Source organism: Erpetoichthys calabaricus, chromosome 6, assembly GCF_900747795.2.
Source record: "Erpetoichthys calabaricus chromosome 6, fErpCal1.3, whole genome shotgun sequence".
NCBI classification, from domain to species: domain Eukaryota; kingdom Metazoa; phylum Chordata; class Cladistia; order Polypteriformes; family Polypteridae; genus Erpetoichthys; species Erpetoichthys calabaricus.
In genome coordinates this window covers 43,995,604-44,016,526 of record NC_041399.2, presented here as the reverse complement: position 1 = coordinate 44,016,526, position 20,923 = coordinate 43,995,604, and the positions used below count along the sequence as shown (strand labels likewise).

Here is a 20,923-nt window from a genome sequence, read left to right as displayed (position 1 = left end):
CTTTGAACTTTTAGACTCTGACATTTTTCCCCATTCTACTTTTCAGAACTGTTCAAGCTCTGTCATGCTACATGGAGATCAGGAGTGAACAGCCTTTATTAAGTCCATTGAGATCTGGGGTCCAGGACAGTGAAAACTTCCAAAGGCCGAATAACTTTCATAGGCAGTGCATGTTCTTTAGATGCCAGTTTCAATGCTGAGTGAAGTCTGTGCCTGCTATTCATGCCCTCATGAGTTTCCTACTATAGCTGAAAACTTCATTTTCATTGTCATCATTTCCAAAGCTCATTCTTTGACTTTTGAGACAGAAATAAGGTACAATCATGTTTCCAATTACTACGGAAGTCACTTAAGGTTATCCTGACAAAGGTATCATTTACAGTAGCCTAAATGTGCAAAGTATTTACTGGTAATGTATAATAATAATAATACATTTTATTTATATAGCACCTTTCCCATGCTCAAGGCACTTACAGAATATAATAAAGATGTTTTACAAAAATCTCAGTGCATTAATTGGTTATACCATGCAAGTGGCGTGGGGTGAGATGGCACTCTTTGTTCTTTGTTTAAAGCAGGACAGCAAACATCACAAAGCATGGTGTACACGTTACAGTTAGAGACCTTACAGATGCTCTAAATGCCAAAAAAGTCTGAATACTAAGGTCAGCACTTCTACTTGAGATTTTAATGAGCAACACTTTTAAACAAGCAGGCACATAAAAGCAAACTCTGTGAAAAGGTAATAAAGAGATGATGTGCCTATTCTTGCTGGAACGTTTCTGTGTGTATGTGTGAAGAAATGATGAAATCTGAAAATAAGTCATTACCAAAAAGCGATCCTCATTTATTGTGTTTGCGCATAAAAGGTTGTTGTTGATTTTAATTTGGTTCCATGAGAGTGAAGCAAGTGTGTATCCAGAGTTGATTCCTGCATTGTGTCTGATGCTTCTGAGAGATTCAGGCTTCTGTGATTCAGAATTGGATTAAGGCAATTCAATAAAGGATGGACAGATGGATTTAGACCTGAGATAATAAGCAGACTAACTTAAATTTCCTTTTGCTCTTCACAAGACCTATGAAGAATTGAAAACAGGATCTCCGTTAACTGGGACAGTTCCTGGTGGTCTAAATATGTTAATTTTCAGATCATTACTGTAAAAATTATATATAGACCCAGGTATATTTTAATTATAAGCCAATACCAAATTTTCTTTTCTTTCAAAAAGGCTTGAAAGTGTAGTAATCGCACAGCTTTAAATTTTTGTTATTAAATTTTTTAAACTGTACTGTTCATAATGCAAAAACTTCAGTGCAACAACATTCAATCATCTCAACAAAGACATTCTAATGTCTACTAATAAAGGGAATACTGCTGCCTTTATGCTGATAGATTTTAAAGCAACTTAAAACACTATTCTATTACATTGGTCTACTTATGTGGCTAAATTCATATTTCTCAAGTCAAACTAAGTAGGTACATAAATAAAACATATTTAAGATAATGAGCAAGTTTTAAAGGTGTTTTCTTACCTTTTGGATCTGAAGTTTTCTTTTCAATGTGGAGTTCGCAGAACAGATGGACACTTTGAGCACTTGACCAATGTCCCCCGTGTTCACCTACAATCAATATAAATTGTTAAATTAGAAAATTGCTGACCATTTTAATGTTTTTTTAGAAACCAAGACAAACACTTGTCTGAACAAATGTCTGAACTTGTAATGCTTTTTCTAAAAAAGCTTGTGCCATATAATTTTCATTTTATACTCTGACATTTATATTTGACCCGCTTCTTTCCTTGTCTAGAAGAACATTTTGCTGTTAGAGAAAATCTTCAGGTCTTTTATGTAACAAAAAAGAACCAGACTCTCTTGACTCAACCATTTACAGTATTTATTCTTCATTTTCAGTAAGTGGATAATCAACAAGAAATTTGTAATATTCAATGAAGTAGTTTATATCTTCTATAGAGCTAATACGTGTGTTAAGTTCAGTAAAACAAAAGGAAAAAGGATTTGCAAAAAGAAAAACAGATAAAACCATACCCCACTGCCAAAAGATTTGAAAATCACTGGTCCAGAGGATAATTCTAATTGGGCATTAGATCTTGGATATTAATAACTGGTGCCTAAGAGCGAGCTGTAGTTAATGCAAGGCTTCAAATAAAAAAAGATGCAACAGGTTCATATCTGTGGTGGAATGGTTTCTAGAATATAAGTTGATAAATATTTTGCATGTCTTTATTTGTAAACTATCCATCCATCCATTATCCAACCCGCTATATCCTAACCACAGGGTCACGGGGGTCTGCTGGAGCCAATCCCAGCCAACACAGGGCGCAAGGCAGGAAACAAACCCCCAGCAGGGCGCCAGCCCACCGCAGGGCACACACACACACGCACACGCACACACACACGGGACAATTTAGAATCACCAATGCACCTAACCTGCATGTCTTTGGACTGTGGGAGGAAACTGGAGTACCCGGAGGAAGCCCACGCAGACGCGGGGAGAACATGCAAACTCCACGCAGGGAGGACCTGGGAAGCGAACCCAGGTCTCCTAACTGCGAGGCAGCAGTGCTACCCACTGTGCCACCATGACGCCCTATTTGTAAACTAGACAAAGCAAATGTAATATTAGTGCTTCATAAGGCATGTTGTTACCTCATTGTTGAGAACAGCAGCACTTGAATGTTTACCATATAACCTCCAGTCTTTAGGACTGCCTCAGGATGAACAGTTTATGGTGATGAGGATGGAGCATTAGACCAGCTTGGCAAGGGTGACTGTAAGAAGGCCATAAACTGACTAAATGAAGCAACTTGGGAATGAGTTGTACCTGAATTCTATTGGTCTAAAGTATGGCTGTTGATGATTGGCTTTGAATCAGAGGCCATTTTGTACCACAACACCCCATTAGTTTGTGTTTTATTGTTAGAATGATATAAAGTTGATCACCCCACCTTTACCTTCCTTTCTCATCATGTAGCCATGAAGAGAAGACCTCGAATAAGACAACTGTAACTCTGCAGCCATACTGAGATAGGCATGTGGTCTGTTTCAATACTCCATTCAATGGAGACGTGGTAGAAAAGCAAACTATACTGAAGGTAAGCTGAGAGTCACTTATGCACTGCTACCCAGGGTGTATGGGTATGGTTTGCCAAAATTCACATTGTATTCTGCTTCCATATTTTTGGGTATTTTATCAATACTACAGTATTAAATGAGTAACTTTTCTTTACTGTAATTACCTGAAGTTACAGATGCAGATGGAAAGCTGGGAGGAAGTGCTAAAGTACCTGATCAGGGAGTGGTACATGTATGGGCGTTTAGACATTTTACTGAAGTCCACACAATAAAGAGTATAAAAGGGTAAAATAGGATCACAATAGGACTTTAAATGATAAACCAATATCAGACATTGTAACTATCATCCAGATCACTTCAAATCCCCACCAAGTACAGCAACAGCCTACAAAATATAGAAAGACTTCCTGTCCAGATGGGTTGTGTTCGGTTAGTCTGACAGGATTGGGTAGCTGATTGGCTAGCAAAGAGAGAGTGGTCTTGGGAACTAAACGTTAGACTAAAAAGTTTATCACTAGAACCTCAGTGTGGAACACTGATAAAGTCAGTTAACTTGCCAGTATTGTGAAGGCAAGTATTTGTTGAGTGTATTTTCCCCTTCTAGCATTTTGACCTTGAAGTGGTGGGTCTTATGTACCTCAGCGATCCCTTTGACTATGCTTTCTGGAGATGTTTGTTCCTAATGGGGCTACCCATGTCAAACTGGTCTATGACGACAGCAGTTCATTAATGACCCTCATGATAATCTTAAATAGATCGAAGGGAACCATGACTGGAATAGGGCTACCCTGACCCACACCTGGACCAAAATGTGGGAGTCGAGTCAGCTCTTAGTGGCTGGTGACCCACTTGTCCCAGTCAGGTTAAGTATGCAAAGCAGCATATATGTCATATTTTGACATTAGAAAATCAATCTTGAGTGAACCATACTGGTAAATTGTAATTGGATTTCTGTGCTAGACATGGATTGCTCATACCAAACACCATGTTTGAAAATAAGAATGTCTCCAAAATGTACTTGGTACTAGAGTGCCTTGAGCCAAATATTGATGATCAGATTTACCGCTGAGTCATTTGATAGTAGGCCACATGTTGTGGAAACCTGGGTAAAGAGAGGCACTAAGCTGTCAACTGATCTTGACTTGGTGGTGAGCTGACTCATGTGGAAAGATGACCTGCTGGACACAAAACCCAAAGGCGAAAATGAGGGTTTACTGGGAACAATTAGTGGATACTTCTATTTGACATACATTGGATGGTCATCTCCTTAAAGGCTCCTTTTGAATATTGGCAGAGCTCAGCACCATAGAATGTGAACAGACAAAGTTAAAGACCTCACCAGTGAGAGATAAAAGGAGCCCTGGCTAAATGGTTATTCATGTCTGTCATGGTATTCGTACTTAACAGCAGGATTTTTTGCATGTCCTGAAATTATACGTGCAATTTAAAGTCTGACAAAAAATACTCCCTTCAAGAGGACAAAGCTGCTTATTGGTGGCAATAGTATGACATTATGCTTTTCTATTGATTGCCTCCAGGACTGTAAGACAGCATTAAAGAAATGCTATGTTCTTCCATTCTAGTGCTATGTTTTTTTGACCCCAGAAATTGGACAGGTTTATCATGCAGGACCGAAAACTTAAGAATTGATACATGTAGTCCATAATTCCTTTAATGAGGAGTTTTCTATATATTTTTAGCCCATGGAGTCCTCACACACCTTTTTGTTCTGGGTCTACCAAAGTTATCGTCCTATTTATTTTTTCAGTATTTAACATTTTTTATTGTTTATTACATTTACATTTTTTTGGTAATTCTGTTTTTGTTTGATTATGTTTTCTTTAATTATTTAGTTTGTAAGGATTGTGTTTGTATGTTCTTTGAAGACATTCCTTGTGTTTTATGGGTGGAACTCCAAGAGCCTTTATATTCTGAAGCAGAGAGTTAAATCTTCAGTGGTTTATTGGATGCATATCATTAGGAATACTGGATTTATTTTCTTCTGTTCCTGTTTTTTGACTTTTGGATTGCAATTTAGGACTTGCTTACTCAGGACTGCCTTTAAGGTAAACCCTTTTGCCTAATTTTTGCCATCTCTGTCCTTTCTCATAATATCCAAATAAATTCTAGCATTTATAAAGATACTTTGTTGGTCTTCAACTTCCACATCAAAGTTTTAGGTGTCCTCTCCCTAGAATGGCATTTATATATATTTTGTTATGTTTTGCGACATTAAAGAATTATTTTGAACAATAAAAGCCAGGGCCCATTTATGCCCTTGTAAGCTGAACCCCTTCTGGGGCAGGCCTAGTCTGTTGATTTTTTGGAAGACTTCACCCTCTTTGCTGTTGGAGTGCTTTCGATTCCACACACTTTTAATGTTTAAAGATATTATTGCTAAATCATTAACCATAAAAAAGCGACCCTAAGGACACCTAAAGAGTATAGAAATCTGTAGGCCTCATTAGTTCCAGTTTGCTATGCAGCCAAGGTTACTAAGATGCTGTACTGGAGCTCAACGCTGGTGACTGTCATGTCCCGAAAAATCCTATTCAGGATCGTGCCATGCAAGGGGCAGCAGGATTGTTTTGAAGTAAGTGAGAGAAGCTGCTCTGTCTTGAGTCATATAAAGTGGCCTTTCATAATGAAGTTAGGCAGAAGGTAAATAAAATTTTATTTGTGCACTAAAATTATCTGCACATGATTATGATAATGGTAATTATGATAGCACTTGATAGCAATTTGAAAGGCGCATAAAGAAAAGACTGAAAATCACAATCTGAGAAAATATAGAGCTACCATGAATTACCCTTTGGCATTTATATTCAATAAAAATATATCTGATGAGAAAATAAATTAAACAGATAAAACCAGCTAATCTAAGAACTATGCACACTCTTGCATCTTCAAAGTGTGAGGCTATTTTGCAGCCCTTCACATCTTCCATAGACATGATTGATTGGTTATAGCAATCATTAAATCTTCCAAAGTGAAGAATTATCACCATAGTGACAAAGGCAAAAGCATTAACTTTGGGAATGGAGCTGTGAAAATTTGCTGGCATCATTAGGTGTCCTAATTGCCTTAGATGCAGAACTCATTTTTCATTAAACTTTTTCCCAGGGCAAAGACAAGTCAGTCAGAGGCCACCCGCACACTCGCCTGAAACGCTTTGTCTTCCAGGTTCTCCACAGGCAGTGGCGCAGATTTTCCTTTTGTCCCGAAAACAACAACTGACAGGTCTGTTGTATATTCTGGCACAGGGAAGCACTTGATGTGTATCTGCCATTGCTGTTGTCCAAGCTCTAGTTCACTCATTGGGTTGGGCCAGATTTCATTCACGTCTGTGTAAGACAAGTGTGTAAGAGTAATACAAATACAAGTACAACATTTGAAGAATTACAGTTCTATGTTTATAGGCATAATACATTTTAACACATTACCCATATATATAAAGTACTGGATACTTTGAGCTTTATCCTTTGTAACCTTGATGGCCTATAAGTATTTTAATTTTATAACATGTCCCTGGTAGAGTGCAGTCTTCTGTGAATTATAGCTAATCTCAGGTGACTGCAATGCCATCGCTTATGGTCCAGTATAAGAATTTTAGAAATTAACTTTGTTTCTGTGCCAAAGATACTGCCTGTTCTAGAAATAAAACCGTAAAACAATATATAATAGTTATGATTTCAGTACACTTGAAAAATCAAAAAGACTGTAAATCCTCTATAAGATCCAAAGATGAGGCTAAAATCTTTACTGGCCTGTATAGAGATTGGCCTCACACCAGGCAGCCTGACACCAAAAGTCAACACCCAGACTTTTGCCAGAACAAATAAAAAAAATGGGGCCCTGGCTTTTAAAGTTCAAAATATACAGTTAAATGTCCCACAAAATGGAAGAAATACCCTTCAAGGGAGAGGAACCATCAAAACCTTTGGAGGTTGACAACATGAGAGAGCCAGGATAAGCCAACAAGTTAAATGTATGCTTGCAAAAAAGTCAGAACCAGAAATATCATTTAAAAAAGATTTTAGAAAGAATATTAATAAGGGTTTTGAATCCATGCCTCGGATAAAAAAGAGATCTTTTGAACAACGTTTTAACCCGTCGTGCCAATTACCAGCTGATAACTTCAGAGGATACACCATTGGAAAGCTGTCCTAAACATACATAGAGGCGATCATTAAAATACAAGATGCCACCAAAAATGATCCAAAAAATTATGCAACTGCAAATGTAAATTTTAAAATGAAAACTAAAACTTAGACTCCAAAAACACCCAAAATAAGGGGCAGATTTGTTCAAAATTATTAAAATATACACTGTCCCAGATGGATGGGGACCCTACCCAGCTGGGACACCTGGATGGTCCCCGTGATGGACAATACCTCCCCTGGGCCACAAGGGGGCAGCCGCCCAGGTCTGCTTATGGGCCACTGGACCGGAGCTGGGACATTCATCCCTACCGGAGGATATGGCCACCGCCAGGGTGCGCCCAAACAGCTGTGAGGTCCTGGATGGCAGCACTTCCGCCACACCAGGAAGTGCTGCCGGAAGAATTCCCAGGGGTATCCGGAGTGCTTCCGGGGGCTCTCCTGACACTTCAGCAACACCAGGAAGTGTCGTCAGGGGGAGCACCTGGAGCTCATCCGGGTCGGTATATAAGGGGCCTCCTCCCTCCAGAAGCTGAGCCAGAGTTGGGAGGAAGGAGACGAAGCTTGTGAGGAGGGGAGAGGAGGTTGGAAAGAGAAAGAGAAAGAGAAAGAAGAAAGAGTGTTGGAGGAAGGCATTGTGGTGCTTAAAGGAAATAAAAAGAAGTGTTTTGGACATTCTGGTGTCTGTCTGTCTGTGTCCGGGGGTATGCTTTCCACAACACACAAAAATTATTAATAAACACGTAACTCTAACACCCTGGTTTGTAAGGATACAGTCAAAGCAGAATTTTAATTAGATATTTATTTGAAAATCACAAAAAAGCATAAAATTGTGAAAGGTGAAAAACAAGGCCACAGGAAAAAGAAAAGCCACAGTAAAGACGTCCCAAAATATTAATCAGAGTGAGAATCCACAAAAACAGAAGCAAAAATCCATAGGCCAGAAAATCAATACTTGCAGTACTACACTCTTTGAATGACAACGAACTGCTAAAGCATTCACTCCCCTGCCTCCAAGTACATACTGTAGGTTGAGATTCTTCAGCCGTGACATCAGGGTGGTGTCAGGGAACATAAGCTAACTCTTAAGAATTACCCGGGGCAGAGGACATGGACCCACCTGTGCTTGCTGCCCCACTTGCTTTCATAAAAACACATTGGCGATACCATATCTTAGCTGTATCGCTGGCATATTAATCTTAATCTCAAGAAAATACCTCCAGATAGTGAAAACTTCAAGCCTTGCCCTCCATTGCTGAGGTGTTTCACTTGCACGTTGTTGGGCCGCGGTGTTTTCTTCATTTTAACGTTGTGTCTCTTCATCTGCATCATTAGCACGACGTCATTGCTGCACACAGGTCTTTCATAGTGAGAAGTGAGGTTCATGCAAGCATTGGAAAAATTTAAAAGTGCGTTCATGTGCCATTTAGTGGCTGTGGTTGAGCGTGAGCAGAGTGGAGTGCTCCACACACACACACACACGCACACAAACAGGTCTTTCGGATATATATGCCTAATGTACTTAGCTAGTGTAATGAAGTTATTAGATTGTGTTTGATGAACTATAAATTCATATATTCACTTTGACATTTGGTTGAATAGCACCCTTATCTTGAATTTATCTCTAGGCTGTTTATGCCATTGGTAGGGATTTTAGGAAGGGGACCTGATGACTTATTGGGTCCAGAAGCTTGTGAAAGACCCTGATACCATTGAACCCTCTCTAAACACACAGTATAATAATTCTTGCTGAAATTTGCTATTATTGTGATGTTTGTCTTTATACTCCAAACTTAAAATTGTTTGCAGTACCATGCTGTGGCAACATTACAAAAATGCTCACCAGTGGGGACACCTTAGGGAAATCAAAATCGATCTCCAGTTTATAAAGTGTAACACCCTAAAGTTCTTCAGAAGTATCATTTTCCATTCTTTGCAGAATAAACAAACTAACCAAACATTTATGTCAGTTAGGGTCACATACTGAACTAGGGTGGAGGTTCAGTTTATAGCCTTTGCAGTCAAAGACGCACATACCCTGCTAAACAGATGTTTTTGGTTGGTTAACTGTTGCAGCACAACATTTTAGGTGAAACTTCACATCCCTGCTGTTTCATGTATATGATACTGCCCCAAATGTCCGCAGGGACACCTCTTTTTGCTGATGAAAGCAACTGCAGGTAATTTTCAGATGCTGAGTTATTTTATTGATGTTTAGCCGAGGAAAAATGAGGGCTTTCTGAACAATACACTCTAGAAAATTGTAACAGTTTACAGTGTGTCCTTGGAAAAAGACATTAAGCTCCCGCTAGGCGATACAGACTCAAAATAGAGCAAGCTTATAGATAGAAATGTGTTAGGAATGAGCATTAAGAATCCACCCGGATATGGCTAATCCTTTAAGAAGAACAGACAGCTCAATTAAATCTGAGTGAGAGGAGCATGCTACAACAATAATACCTGAAGTAAGTATGGCTACTTTGCAGCAGTCTTTCTTCTGTGAGCTCTTGTCAATCCAGTCATTGTGTACAAAGATATGTTTTGTGGTGGGCATTTCTCCTTCTTCCACAATCACCTTCTCAAGAAACCAATCATCTGAAAAAAAGATAATTAATGCTGTTATTCTTATACTGAAATATCATTGGAGGTATGAAGCTATACCATACCATTATTATTAACAGTGCTAAATTATGGCATACAGTTTCTGATAAGTCTATATGATATTTCCCCTTGAGATTAATAAAGTATCTATCTATCTATCTATCTATCTGATATTCACATAAAAAATTGACTGTGCAATAATACCGTAGAGATATTAAGCTGAACTGAGCCATACCTACATAACCAATAAACCTTGTGTTAGGGAGTGAGAGAGAGAGACATAGAGGATCAGGCAGTCAGTATCAATGATGACAAAATGTTAGTCTAATAATGACATTAAAAAACACACACAAATAAAACTGGAAAACATTTTTCTTTTCAAGTTTGTGTGCCTGAAGGATGTTGTCAACCAGACGAAGTGCCGAAGTTGCCAACAAAATTCTCAAGAAGATCCTTGAATGACTCCTTATAGCCCAACAAACAGAGCTTCGAACTGCTTGTCAGTGATGACGTGTTTGATTTGTGGGTCAACAAAAATGCCTTTGTTATTCTTGGCATCGGTTATTTGTGGAAATATCTGTCTCAAGTATCGAAATCCTTGGTCTTACTTGTTCATCACTTTCACAAAATATTTCATTTTGGCAAGAGGGGCGACCACCTCAGGTCCTGCACCTTAGGGGGCCCCGCTTTTGAGGTCTATGGTCCCGTTTGAGCGGATTTGTCAAGTTATATTCTCTAGTATAGATATATTTGAGATGCTTCTAAGAACAACCCTTTTAAAATCCCTCTTCAAGGTCAAATTCTGTACATGTGCGTCTTTGAAAACATTCCATAGTCTGAATATTAATGCACAAAAAAATGACATCAACGTGAGTTATGACTATGACATCCTGAACATTGAGACTCAGAGTATACTTGCAATTTGGGTACTTTTCTAGAAGAGGCCCTGCTAATTTCCACATGAAACCGCATCACATTTCACACTGTCGTGGTATTGTCATGAATTATGATTAGCATTTTTTTAATAGATTATATCGTTATATTTTGATAAAGTCCTTGTGTTATCTTGCAAAAATTTAGCTGAATACTGTAATGAGAAAATCTGGTATATGTTAATAATATTTTTATTAAATTTGCGTGCAAGTTTATACAGTCCACACATACTGTTAACAGCGTTTGACGTAACCGGCCCTGCGTGGGGTTGGTCAGCCGTAGGCCCCGCACACCCCTGAGGCCGCCTCTGGATTTATGTTCCACACTTTTCTGTTCAGGAGCCAAGTTCCTTATGGAGCAGCCAGGTCTTTTTAATGTAATGAGACTTTTTAGCACAGCTGTCCCATTCAAAAATGAAACAAGAGTACAGTCACGTGCAGATTCACGGCTGACCGAGTTGAGGCCATTTGTACTTACGACCAATATTCTCCTTATTTTTTTTTAACTGGTGTGAATAATAGATGAGCAGATGCTTTCCTTTTATGACCAATTTCTTCTGTCCCACTACATTGCATGCACTGTATTAACTGCTCACTACAAAGCACCCACAATTGAACAATGAGCTTTTTAATGAGATGTAATGAACACTGCTAAGAAGCAACATATGAACACCATTTGTTCTTTTAAGAATGCAAAGTTGAGATTCAAAAATAATTGTTCATTCCTTGTTCCCTAAGATTACTAGGATAGGATTCAGTTTACCTGTGATCCTGTTCAGGATAAAGCAGGTTTAGAAAATGGATGATTGAATTATTAAGGGAAGTTTATTACTTATTTTTCACAATATCGCCTTCTGGTGGGGCCATGCCCCACTGGCCCATAATGGAAAGATGCCACTGGTTATTATGATCCACCAATGAGAAACTGTTTCAACAGTCTGGTCAGCCAAAGAGTCCATACCTGGGTGCTGATAACACTGATAGGTTAAATTAGATTAGTTCAGATTAAAATGTATTAGCATTCTCCCGTTCAGGTACAAAATAGCATCATTAATGTATTGAATTTATGAAAATGTTACTTTGTTACTTACTGTGAAAATATGTTCATTAATACCCAAAGAACAAACATTAGGCATCATAAAGTTTGGTGCATTGATCACACATTAACTCATTCACTCAGTCACTCACTTATCCGTCTCCTATTTTGTCTTAGCTGTCCGATATCTGCAGCTATCACTAGCCTGCCATCTCCTGCTCTGCTCCCCACTTGTTGTACTTTGCCCTTTTTGCACTCTATGACCAGTAGTCACACCAGTACATGGAATTAAATCATGTCCCTGTCATCGAATACAGTGCCAGAGCAATTCAATGTGCGTAACAGAGCAGCATGGATTCTCTTCTGTGTCGTGATGCTATGAGTCTGGATTTCATTTGCACTCTTTAGTTGCAGGATGAACTGGAAGACATCAGATATGAAAAATCCACACAGGCAAAATCAAAAGAATTGTCTTTAATAATTCTCCAATAAACTATTTAACCAAGACAATTACATTAAAATAACTTACTTGACTGAAATTATATTTTCTATGAGTGAAATGGTAGCTACAACATGTAAAAAAGGGATAACTTAAATTGAGAGATCACAGATGTAATGGAATGGGGAAGCAACTGTCCAACTAAGGAAACACAAAGTAAATTTGATGATCTGTAAGAGTTAAAACTATGTGGATTTCAATTAGAGGAGAAATGACAGAAAAGCAGCCGTTTTATGTCAGTTTCAGAGGAGGTAACGTAAAAATTCAGAGAAAAACTGTGATGTAAATGATGGTATTAACAATGGGAGATTAGAAAGAAAATAGGAAAAAAGGTGTTAACAGAAAAGGCAGAGTGATGACATGATATATTAATTACAATTCAAAGGCTTAATTATTTGTATTGAAAAATAATTTACTTTGCTGTAAGCAAAGGGAAAAAAATAACAGCACTTGCAGGAGATGTAAAAATATCTTTTACAAAACCCAACTGAACACTTTCACCGAAATGACTTTGGGTTAATTGCATGTGGCAGCTGCTCGTTCAGGTATGTGACTTTGTAGTAATCACAGTGCATAGAAAACACATAGGATAACATAATTGCAAGGTAATTATATATAATTGGTGCCCATATTTTAAAGTACATTCAATTAAGACATTTATAAAGGTTCATATCAAATGAACACTAATTCCACTTTTAGTTGCATTTATTGTATTATATTATATTATATTATGCAGCATTCAGCGCCCTTCATTTTTTATACATTTTGTTACATTGCAGCCTTATGCTAAAATCACATACATTCATTTTTCACTTAAACTCAACATCCCAGAATGACAAAGAACAAACAGGACTTTAGAAATTTTTTCAAATTTATAAAAAAAAAAATTAAAAACTGAAATATTCTATTGACACAGGTATTCAGACCCCTTCCTCAGTACTTAGTTGAAGGCCCTTTGGAAGCGATTCCTGCCTGGAGTCTTCTTGGGTTTGATGCAACAAGCCTTACACACCTGGATTTGAGGATATTCTGACATTTTTCTCTCAAGATCCTCTCAAGCTCTGCCAGGTTGGATGGGGATTGTTGGTGGAGAGGTATTTTCAGGTCTCTCCTGAGATGTTTTATTGGGTTCAAGCCAAGGGTGCTGGCTGAACCACTCGAGAACATTCCCAAAGTTGTCCCTAAGCCACTCTGCTTTGTACTTAGGGCAGTTGTTTTGTAAGAAGGTGAACCTTCTGACCATCTGGTAGTCCAGAATGCTCCAGAGCAGGTTTTCAAGGATGTCTCTGCACTTTGCTACATTCAGCTCTTCCTCAACTCTGTCTGGTCTTCCAGTTCCCGCTGAAAAAAGAAAGCCCCAACATGATGCTGCCAACACCATGTTTCAATGTTGAAATTGTGTTGTACAGGTGATTAGCAGAGCTTGGTGTCCTCCAGTGGTGATGTGTAGAACTGAGGCAAAACAGTTCAATCTTGGTTCATCAGAGAAAATCTTTTTCCTCATCATCTGAGAGTCATTTAGATGCTCTTTTGCAATCTCCAAGCCAACGTCCATGTGATATCTTCCAGCTTATGGAGTGTTGCAGTGATGGCTGTCCCTCTGAAAGTTTCTCCCACCTCCACACAGGTACTTTGGGACCACACAGGTTCTCTTGGTCACTTCTCTTGCCAAGGTTGTCCCTGATAATGGCCCAATTTAACAGCCAGCTCTAGGAAAAGTTGTGGTTGTTCTAAACATATTTCATTTAAGAATTATGACCAGTGCACTTCTGGGACAGTGCAGCAGAAATTTTTTGTAGCCTTCCCCAGATCTGTGCCTTAACACAATCCTGTCACTCATTGCTTGGTTTTTGCGCTGATACACATTGTTAAATGTGGGACCTTCTATAGATATTGTTGTAACATGTCCAATCAATTGAAATGACCAACAGCTGCAATCCAAACAAGGTGTAGAAACATCTCAACAATCATCAATAGAATGGAATGCACCTCAGCCAAATTTCAAGCGTCAAAGCAAAGGGTCTGAATAGCTGGGCCAATGTGATATTTTAGGCTTTTTTAGTACATTTGCAAAAATTTCTAAAATGCGGTTTTTGCTTTGCTATTCCAGGGTATTCAGTGTTGCTTGATGAGAGAAAATAAATTATTTAAATGAATATAGCATAAGGCTACAACATAGAAAAATGTGAAAAAACTGAAAGGGCCTGGATACTTGTTAAAGGCACTGTACCTCCTGGATTTGAATCTCATGCCTGGATGTTGTCCATGTGCACTTTGTACTCTGTGTCCGAGTTTGGCTTCCATGTCCCCAATGATGTGCAGATAAGGCCAGTTGGTGTGTGTGTGTGGGGGGCAGAGGGGGGGGGGGGGGGGGGGATGGGGTTTGGGTCCCTAGGATGGACTGGTGCAATGTCCTGGGCAGCTTCTTGCGTTGTACCCAGTGATTCAAGGTTATGCTCTGGCCCCCAACACTGTATGCCAGGACTAGATTACTTGATTTTGAGAATATATGATGTAATGTATCATGGCTCTTGAGAGTGGTGATGTGTTGCTGATTGATTGATTACTTGCAAGTAAGAATTAGTTTGTACTCTACACATAACAGTAATGAACCTATAAACCATTAATTTAATACAATATAGTATAATATGATGAGGTTTACTAACGGCCTTTCGAGTTAAGGGTTGACAAAGCCTAAACCACGAGATGGACAAAGCTCAAAAATTAATATTTGTTAATAGTAGCAGGGGCAGCTTGCCTCATTTCTCATCCTTTTTTCTTTCCCCACTATTTACTCTCTACAGACCTCCTTATTCAAATCATGGAGCTTTTGTTTTCATGCCTACTGCAAAGGTAATTAGATTTTATTACATATTCTGATTTAAAAACCCATTCTCTGGACTCTGGTCACCTCCGTCGTATGAAGTACCCTATTTCAGGCAAAGAGCAAATCTATACAACTTAATATTCCCTCTTCTCATCCTCCACCCACCTTCAGTCACATTTAAATTATTGTGCAAACCTCTGGTGGGGGGCGCTTTGTTCAAATTGGAAGCTTGCTTGCAGATTATTTTGCGGAGGCACAAGACAAAGTTTTCTTGTGTAAAGAGATATTTATATATCCGACAAATCTCCTTGTATGCAGGTGTAGAGAACACTAGGGATCTCTAAATCTATGAAGGAGTAACTAGTTTGGCAGGTAATTGATGAGCTCTTACAGACAGAAAGCCCTGCTCGTCTCATTATATGATTTAAGTATATTATGCTAAATAAACAAAAATGTCTTTTGTAAGAAATGTAGTGTTTAGAAGATTTATTTCCCTAAAGCCAGGCTCATCATTACATTTGGTTATTGTGTGTGTGTGTGTATCATGCAAAATATCCTGAAACACAATATAAAAAGCTGTTTCTATCTTTCTTTCATGCTTCTGTTTTCTTCCCCCATTTCCATGTCAAGGTCACAAGGAACTGGAGGCTGTTTCTGGAGTCTATTTCAAACGCACAATCCAGCACCAGGCCAATGAAAAGCTGTCCATCAAGTTAACACCCCATCTTAGGATGTGGGTGGAAACAGGAGTACCTGAGGAAAGCCCATGCAAACATGACGAGAACAAGCAAGATCCACACAGCAAAACTCCTCCGGCCGAGCTCAAAGTCAAATCCAAGTTCCTGAAACAGTGAAGCCAACATGCTTCCTTTGTTCCTACAGTATATTCGTTATATTTGTGGAAAGATAAAAAAATAAGCACGGGCACCTGACTTTATTATCCTGCAGAGAAAGATTAAACAATAATCATATGCTAATCCTTTAATGATAAGGGTGAAATTAAAACAATCAAAATAAAGCCTGCAAATTCCAAGATAACACAGGAGTGTTCTGCCAAGCATTCAAAGGTGGCACAAACAGGAAATTCTTTGCCATGTTTGACAATGTTTACAGTTTTTGTTAAAACTTCGATGTTAAGTCCGAAGGAGCTCAATACAAGGATATAGCTGGGACTTCCCATGGTACCTTAATTGTGACCCAAACTTTATTCTTTTATGAGATAGGTGGGGTGCCCTGGGATAAAAGATTTCAGGGGCTTCATGCACTACACAGCTTTAAGGTAGCGTCGATTTAACTATAGCTATACTCAAATTGTTATACTAATGTGCATTATGCAAGTCCAAGTTCAAGTTTATTGCCATGCGTATGCAGTAGAATGAAATTCTTATTTACATGTTGTGGTAAGCGGCCCGGACACAGACAGGCAGACATCGTTATAATCACCCAACACACGCTTTATTTATAAATACTTATTTACAGGTGCACACACAACCCCAAAACTCCCCCAAAGTCCAGGACTTTCCAAATGCCTTCTTCACCGCCTCCACTCCTCTCTACCAAGCTCTGTCCTTCTCCTCTCCCGACTCCAGCCACTGAATGGAGGGAGGCGGCCCTTTTATAATCACCAGGATGTGCTACAGGTACCTCCCTGGGTGTGGCGGAAGTGCTGAGGACCAGGGCTTGCCAGGCATCGGGGTGCCCCCTGGCATTGACCACGGGCCCCTGTAGGGTTGAGCTTCCAAGCTCAGTTCCCGTGGTCCACAAAGGCACCAGGGCGGTCACCCCTTCGCGGTCTGGAGGAGGCATAATCCCTCCTCTGGTCCTTCTGTGCATCCAGGCCGGGTGCCACCCCTCAGCCACTTGCCACAGTGTCTTCATAGAATAGTGACTAAAGCAATACCAACAAAAGACACACACACACAAAATATATTGGAAGGACCAGGGGAAGGAGGGTTTCTGGAGCATTACCTCTCTGGAGTGCAATGGTCCCATTTGTTTGGAGCATGGAGTCTCAACCCTGTTGGGGCCCATGGCCACTGCCATGGGGCGCCTGGAGATCTCATGATGCCCTTTGTTGCAGCTCTGTTGGCACATCCTAAGTGCTGCCGGAAATAGGTCAGTGGGCACCTGGAGCACTTCTGGGTGCCTTATAAAAGGAGCCAGCAGCTGCTGTTCTGGAAGCCAGAGTCAGGTGGGAGGAGACAAAGCTTGCCAAGAGAAGTGGGGTGAAAGAAAGAGGGAAAAAAAGGTTTTGTGCTGGACTGTGCCTAATGCGTGTAACTGTGGTGAACGCGTTTCCCATGGAGAAAAAGAAGAATAAAATCTGTGTGTGTTTTTGCATGTGTCTAGTGTCTGTCTATGTCGGGTTGGGGCCGCAGGTGCACCCCTGGTGGTCCACAAAATACTGCATATAATTATATTTAAAACTAGCCAAAGTACCCAGCATTACCCTGGTATATTTGTATAATGGGTGTGATGGACGACCGGCTATGGACTCCGGTCGCCACCCCCAGGCCGCTAGGAGGAGCCCTCCGGACAGCATGATGGTGCCCCGAATGCCAGCAGGGCCTCATGGACTTTGTAGTTTTTATACGCAGCCCTGCTGGATACCTTGGGGGCCACCGGGAGTCGCTGTAGGGGGGCTAGTGGGCTCTTACGTGCCCTATAACCCGGGAGTGCATCATCACCACGTGACAGGAAGAAACGACGTGCTCCCGGGCTGAAGAAAGACTGTTTGCCCTGACCCGGAAGGAAAACAGACTTGTGAGTTTGGCCAGGAACCAATTCCGGGTCAGGGGCTATAAAAGGACTGTGGGAAGCCCAGTACACTGAGCTGAGCTGGGAGGTAGGAGGGCGAAGTGTCTGGGAGTGGAGGATTGTATTGTTTACTGGGAGAGAATTGTTATATGAGTAGTGTGGTGGAAAGGGTGCTTTGTGCACGGTACAAGAAGAAAAATAAAGAGTCTTGTGCTTTTACTTCGTGTTTGGAGTGGTACCTGAGGGTTCAAGAGGTGGACAAAAGCTTCTACTGCGACATGGGTTAAGGTAAGAAAGCAAAAATGTGTTTTTTAAATGACGATCCTTTTGTCATTGATGCCTGAAATGCTAATGTTCCTTCTGTCATCTACAGCAAATTTTTCTCAATGTCTCTGGTCTTATGAGTTCAAAATTTGCTCTTTTTGTGTATGATTGGATTCCATAATTGACAAGACTCCTTGATGGGTTGGCACCATGAATGCCACTCCTGATTTGGTGCGGCTTCACGAATAGATATTTAATCCCATATCGTTTAACTGCTTGGCTTGTTGAATAATTGAATCTATGAGCTACAGAAAGCAAGTACAGTTGGGGGGCCAAGTTGGACTGGGGATCACAGGCATTTCTATAGGTCCTTGTATTCTTGTAGGAGACGGCACCAGTGGCAGGGTTTGATAAAGATGAATCAAAGCTAATTCATTTAATGTTGATTTAAAATTGCTACAAGTCACAATGCTGCGTTGGCATCAAAGCCTAAAATTATAAGTGTCTCATTGTAAGGCTTTGCTTTCATAAAAAATGTGGTGCCATATACTAATTTGAAATTTACAATCATGTGTACAATGCAATGAAATTTCTATCTGCACATTTGACCTACAACGCACCAGGCTGCCACTGTCCCTGTCCGATGACCCAAATATCACTCTACTAGTTATGTGTAGTTTCTATTCATTCATTTTTCTGACTTTCAAAGTTAGATATTTTGTACTTGCCCTCTGATTTTCCTTCCTCAGATTTGTCTTTAAGCTTTCTTTCTTGAAGATGTCATCCTTTCACCATTAGTCACTGTCAGGAATGTTGGTGTGAGACTGGACTCATTGCTTTCATTAATCAAACATACATCTTCAATGACCTGACCTGTTGTTTCTTTCTTCATGATATCCAGAGGATTCGACCATTCCTCACTAATTATTCCACACAACATCTTGTTCAGGCACTGGTTCCCTCTCAGCTGGACTACTGAAACTCTCCCCTGGTGGGGTTTCCTTTAGCTGCTGTCAGTCCTCTCCAGCTCCTCCAGATTGCAGCTGCCTGACTGGTGTTCTTGGTTTCTTGTTTAATTCCCACTACTCATATGCTTCAATCTCTCCGCAGGCTTTCTGAAAGGATACAGTTCAAAACTCTTCTCTTGACCTACAGTTCTCTGATTGATTGTGCTCCACATTATCTTCAATTCTTGGTCTCTCTTCACAAAGTCTCTGTACTGCCTCGGCCGGTCTACTGACTGTACCTGCTCTCACCAAACATGTCAAGACTGTACAATCTTTCTTCATTCTTACGCCAAAGCTGTTAAATGCTGTCCCTTTATCTATTTGTACAGCACCCAATTTACTTAACTTTAAGCGTCATTTGAAAATGTACGTTTTCATTAAATATTTTGGATGTGCTTAGTTTCTCTCCTACAGAATAGCTGCTAGAGTTTAAGAGACTGACCTTTGTGTTATTTTAGTTATAGATAGTATTAGGCAGTAGTTCTACTTCCATATTCTCGCTTTTTTATCTTGTACTCTGTTTCTTTGATGCTTACACCCTCTTGTATGTATTAAAACTTTCTTTGTAAGTCACCTTGAATAAAGGTATCTGCTAAATAAATAAATATTAATATCAAATAAATGTTATACCTACCCCCCCCCCCCCCCAATAATATATCTTCTCAGAAAAGTAGGTAGCAGTGAATGAAACATAAAGGCTTGCTAAATTGATGCCAAATGTTATTCCACATGCAATTTTCTCAACTGCCATGCTCAGTAAAAAGGGAGTTTTGGAGTTTTAAAAGCTTTTTGGGGCTGAAAAAAGGAACATTACTCCTTAAGGGTTTGGCAAAAATGTCGCTTTTGGACCCATATATTCCTCAGAAAAGGGTCTAGATGAAAATAAACGGACAAAACTGTGTTTTGAAAATATCAACATGGCTGAACATAAACCCACAATGGGACAAAAGTGTATTATCCCCTAAGACAACAGAATTGTTATCGAGATTAGCTGAGAAGAAAACACTGTACTGGTGGTCAAGGATGAGATACCTTCTTTGGCAGGTACAAAATCGGTGTGTGCTGATAATTATGCCGTCTGCCCTCATGCCTGATGGGAATTGTAGTCCCTACATCAGTATTGGTTTTTGGGTTTGCCCCATCTCCATCGCAACTCCATTCCCGATATGCTTTATCTACTCTATTTATATAAAATCCTATGCCGAAAAGTACAACAATTTTGTGCAACGATTTTATGTGACTTTTTATGTCACATTTTTTGTCACGCTTTAAATCGAGCTTATTTTAAAACTTCTTTTCAGAGTTTATCGAACTTTAATGTGATGTTGTTAGATTTTCATTATCTTATTCCGTTTATAAATTATAAGCTAAAAATTATCAGGAACTCATATCTCGTGAGACGAGACTTAACCAAGAGTGCCAAGAGATTTAACCACGCCCGGGGGCGGAAATAAAAAACAAAGTGTAGGACATCTGCTGTACTGGCTTTTAAATGTTTGAAGCACCGTGCGAGGTGCAGATCATGTGGCATGGCAGCAGCAAGCCAGCAGGTGATAAAAAAATGTATTTGTTTCCCATTGTATCACTGTTTAATAAGGAGTTTCGGAGTAGTGACCGCATCTCCTTGGGGTGCGTTCAGCCCCCCTCTTCACAATGTGAGCAGTAGACTGGCCGCAACTGGGGGTTGGGCGCCAAAGGTGCCAGAGGGGCTTGCCCCCCTAATAGCCTATATTTTAAGATGGACCAA

General features: G+C 39.8%; 1 protein-coding gene across 1 annotated transcript in view; it reads right to left on the bottom strand.

Moving 5' to 3' along the window:
- Positions 1-20,923, bottom strand: part of LOC114653043 (lipoxygenase homology domain-containing protein 1-like) — a 394,200-nt gene that overhangs the window by 192,729 nt on the left and 180,548 nt on the right. Inside the window, 3 exon segments of the mRNA XM_051929357.1 lie at positions 1,534-1,620; positions 6,256-6,437; positions 9,714-9,848. Coding sequence (XP_051785317.1) covers positions 1,534-1,620; positions 6,256-6,437; positions 9,714-9,848 — 404 coding nt within the window.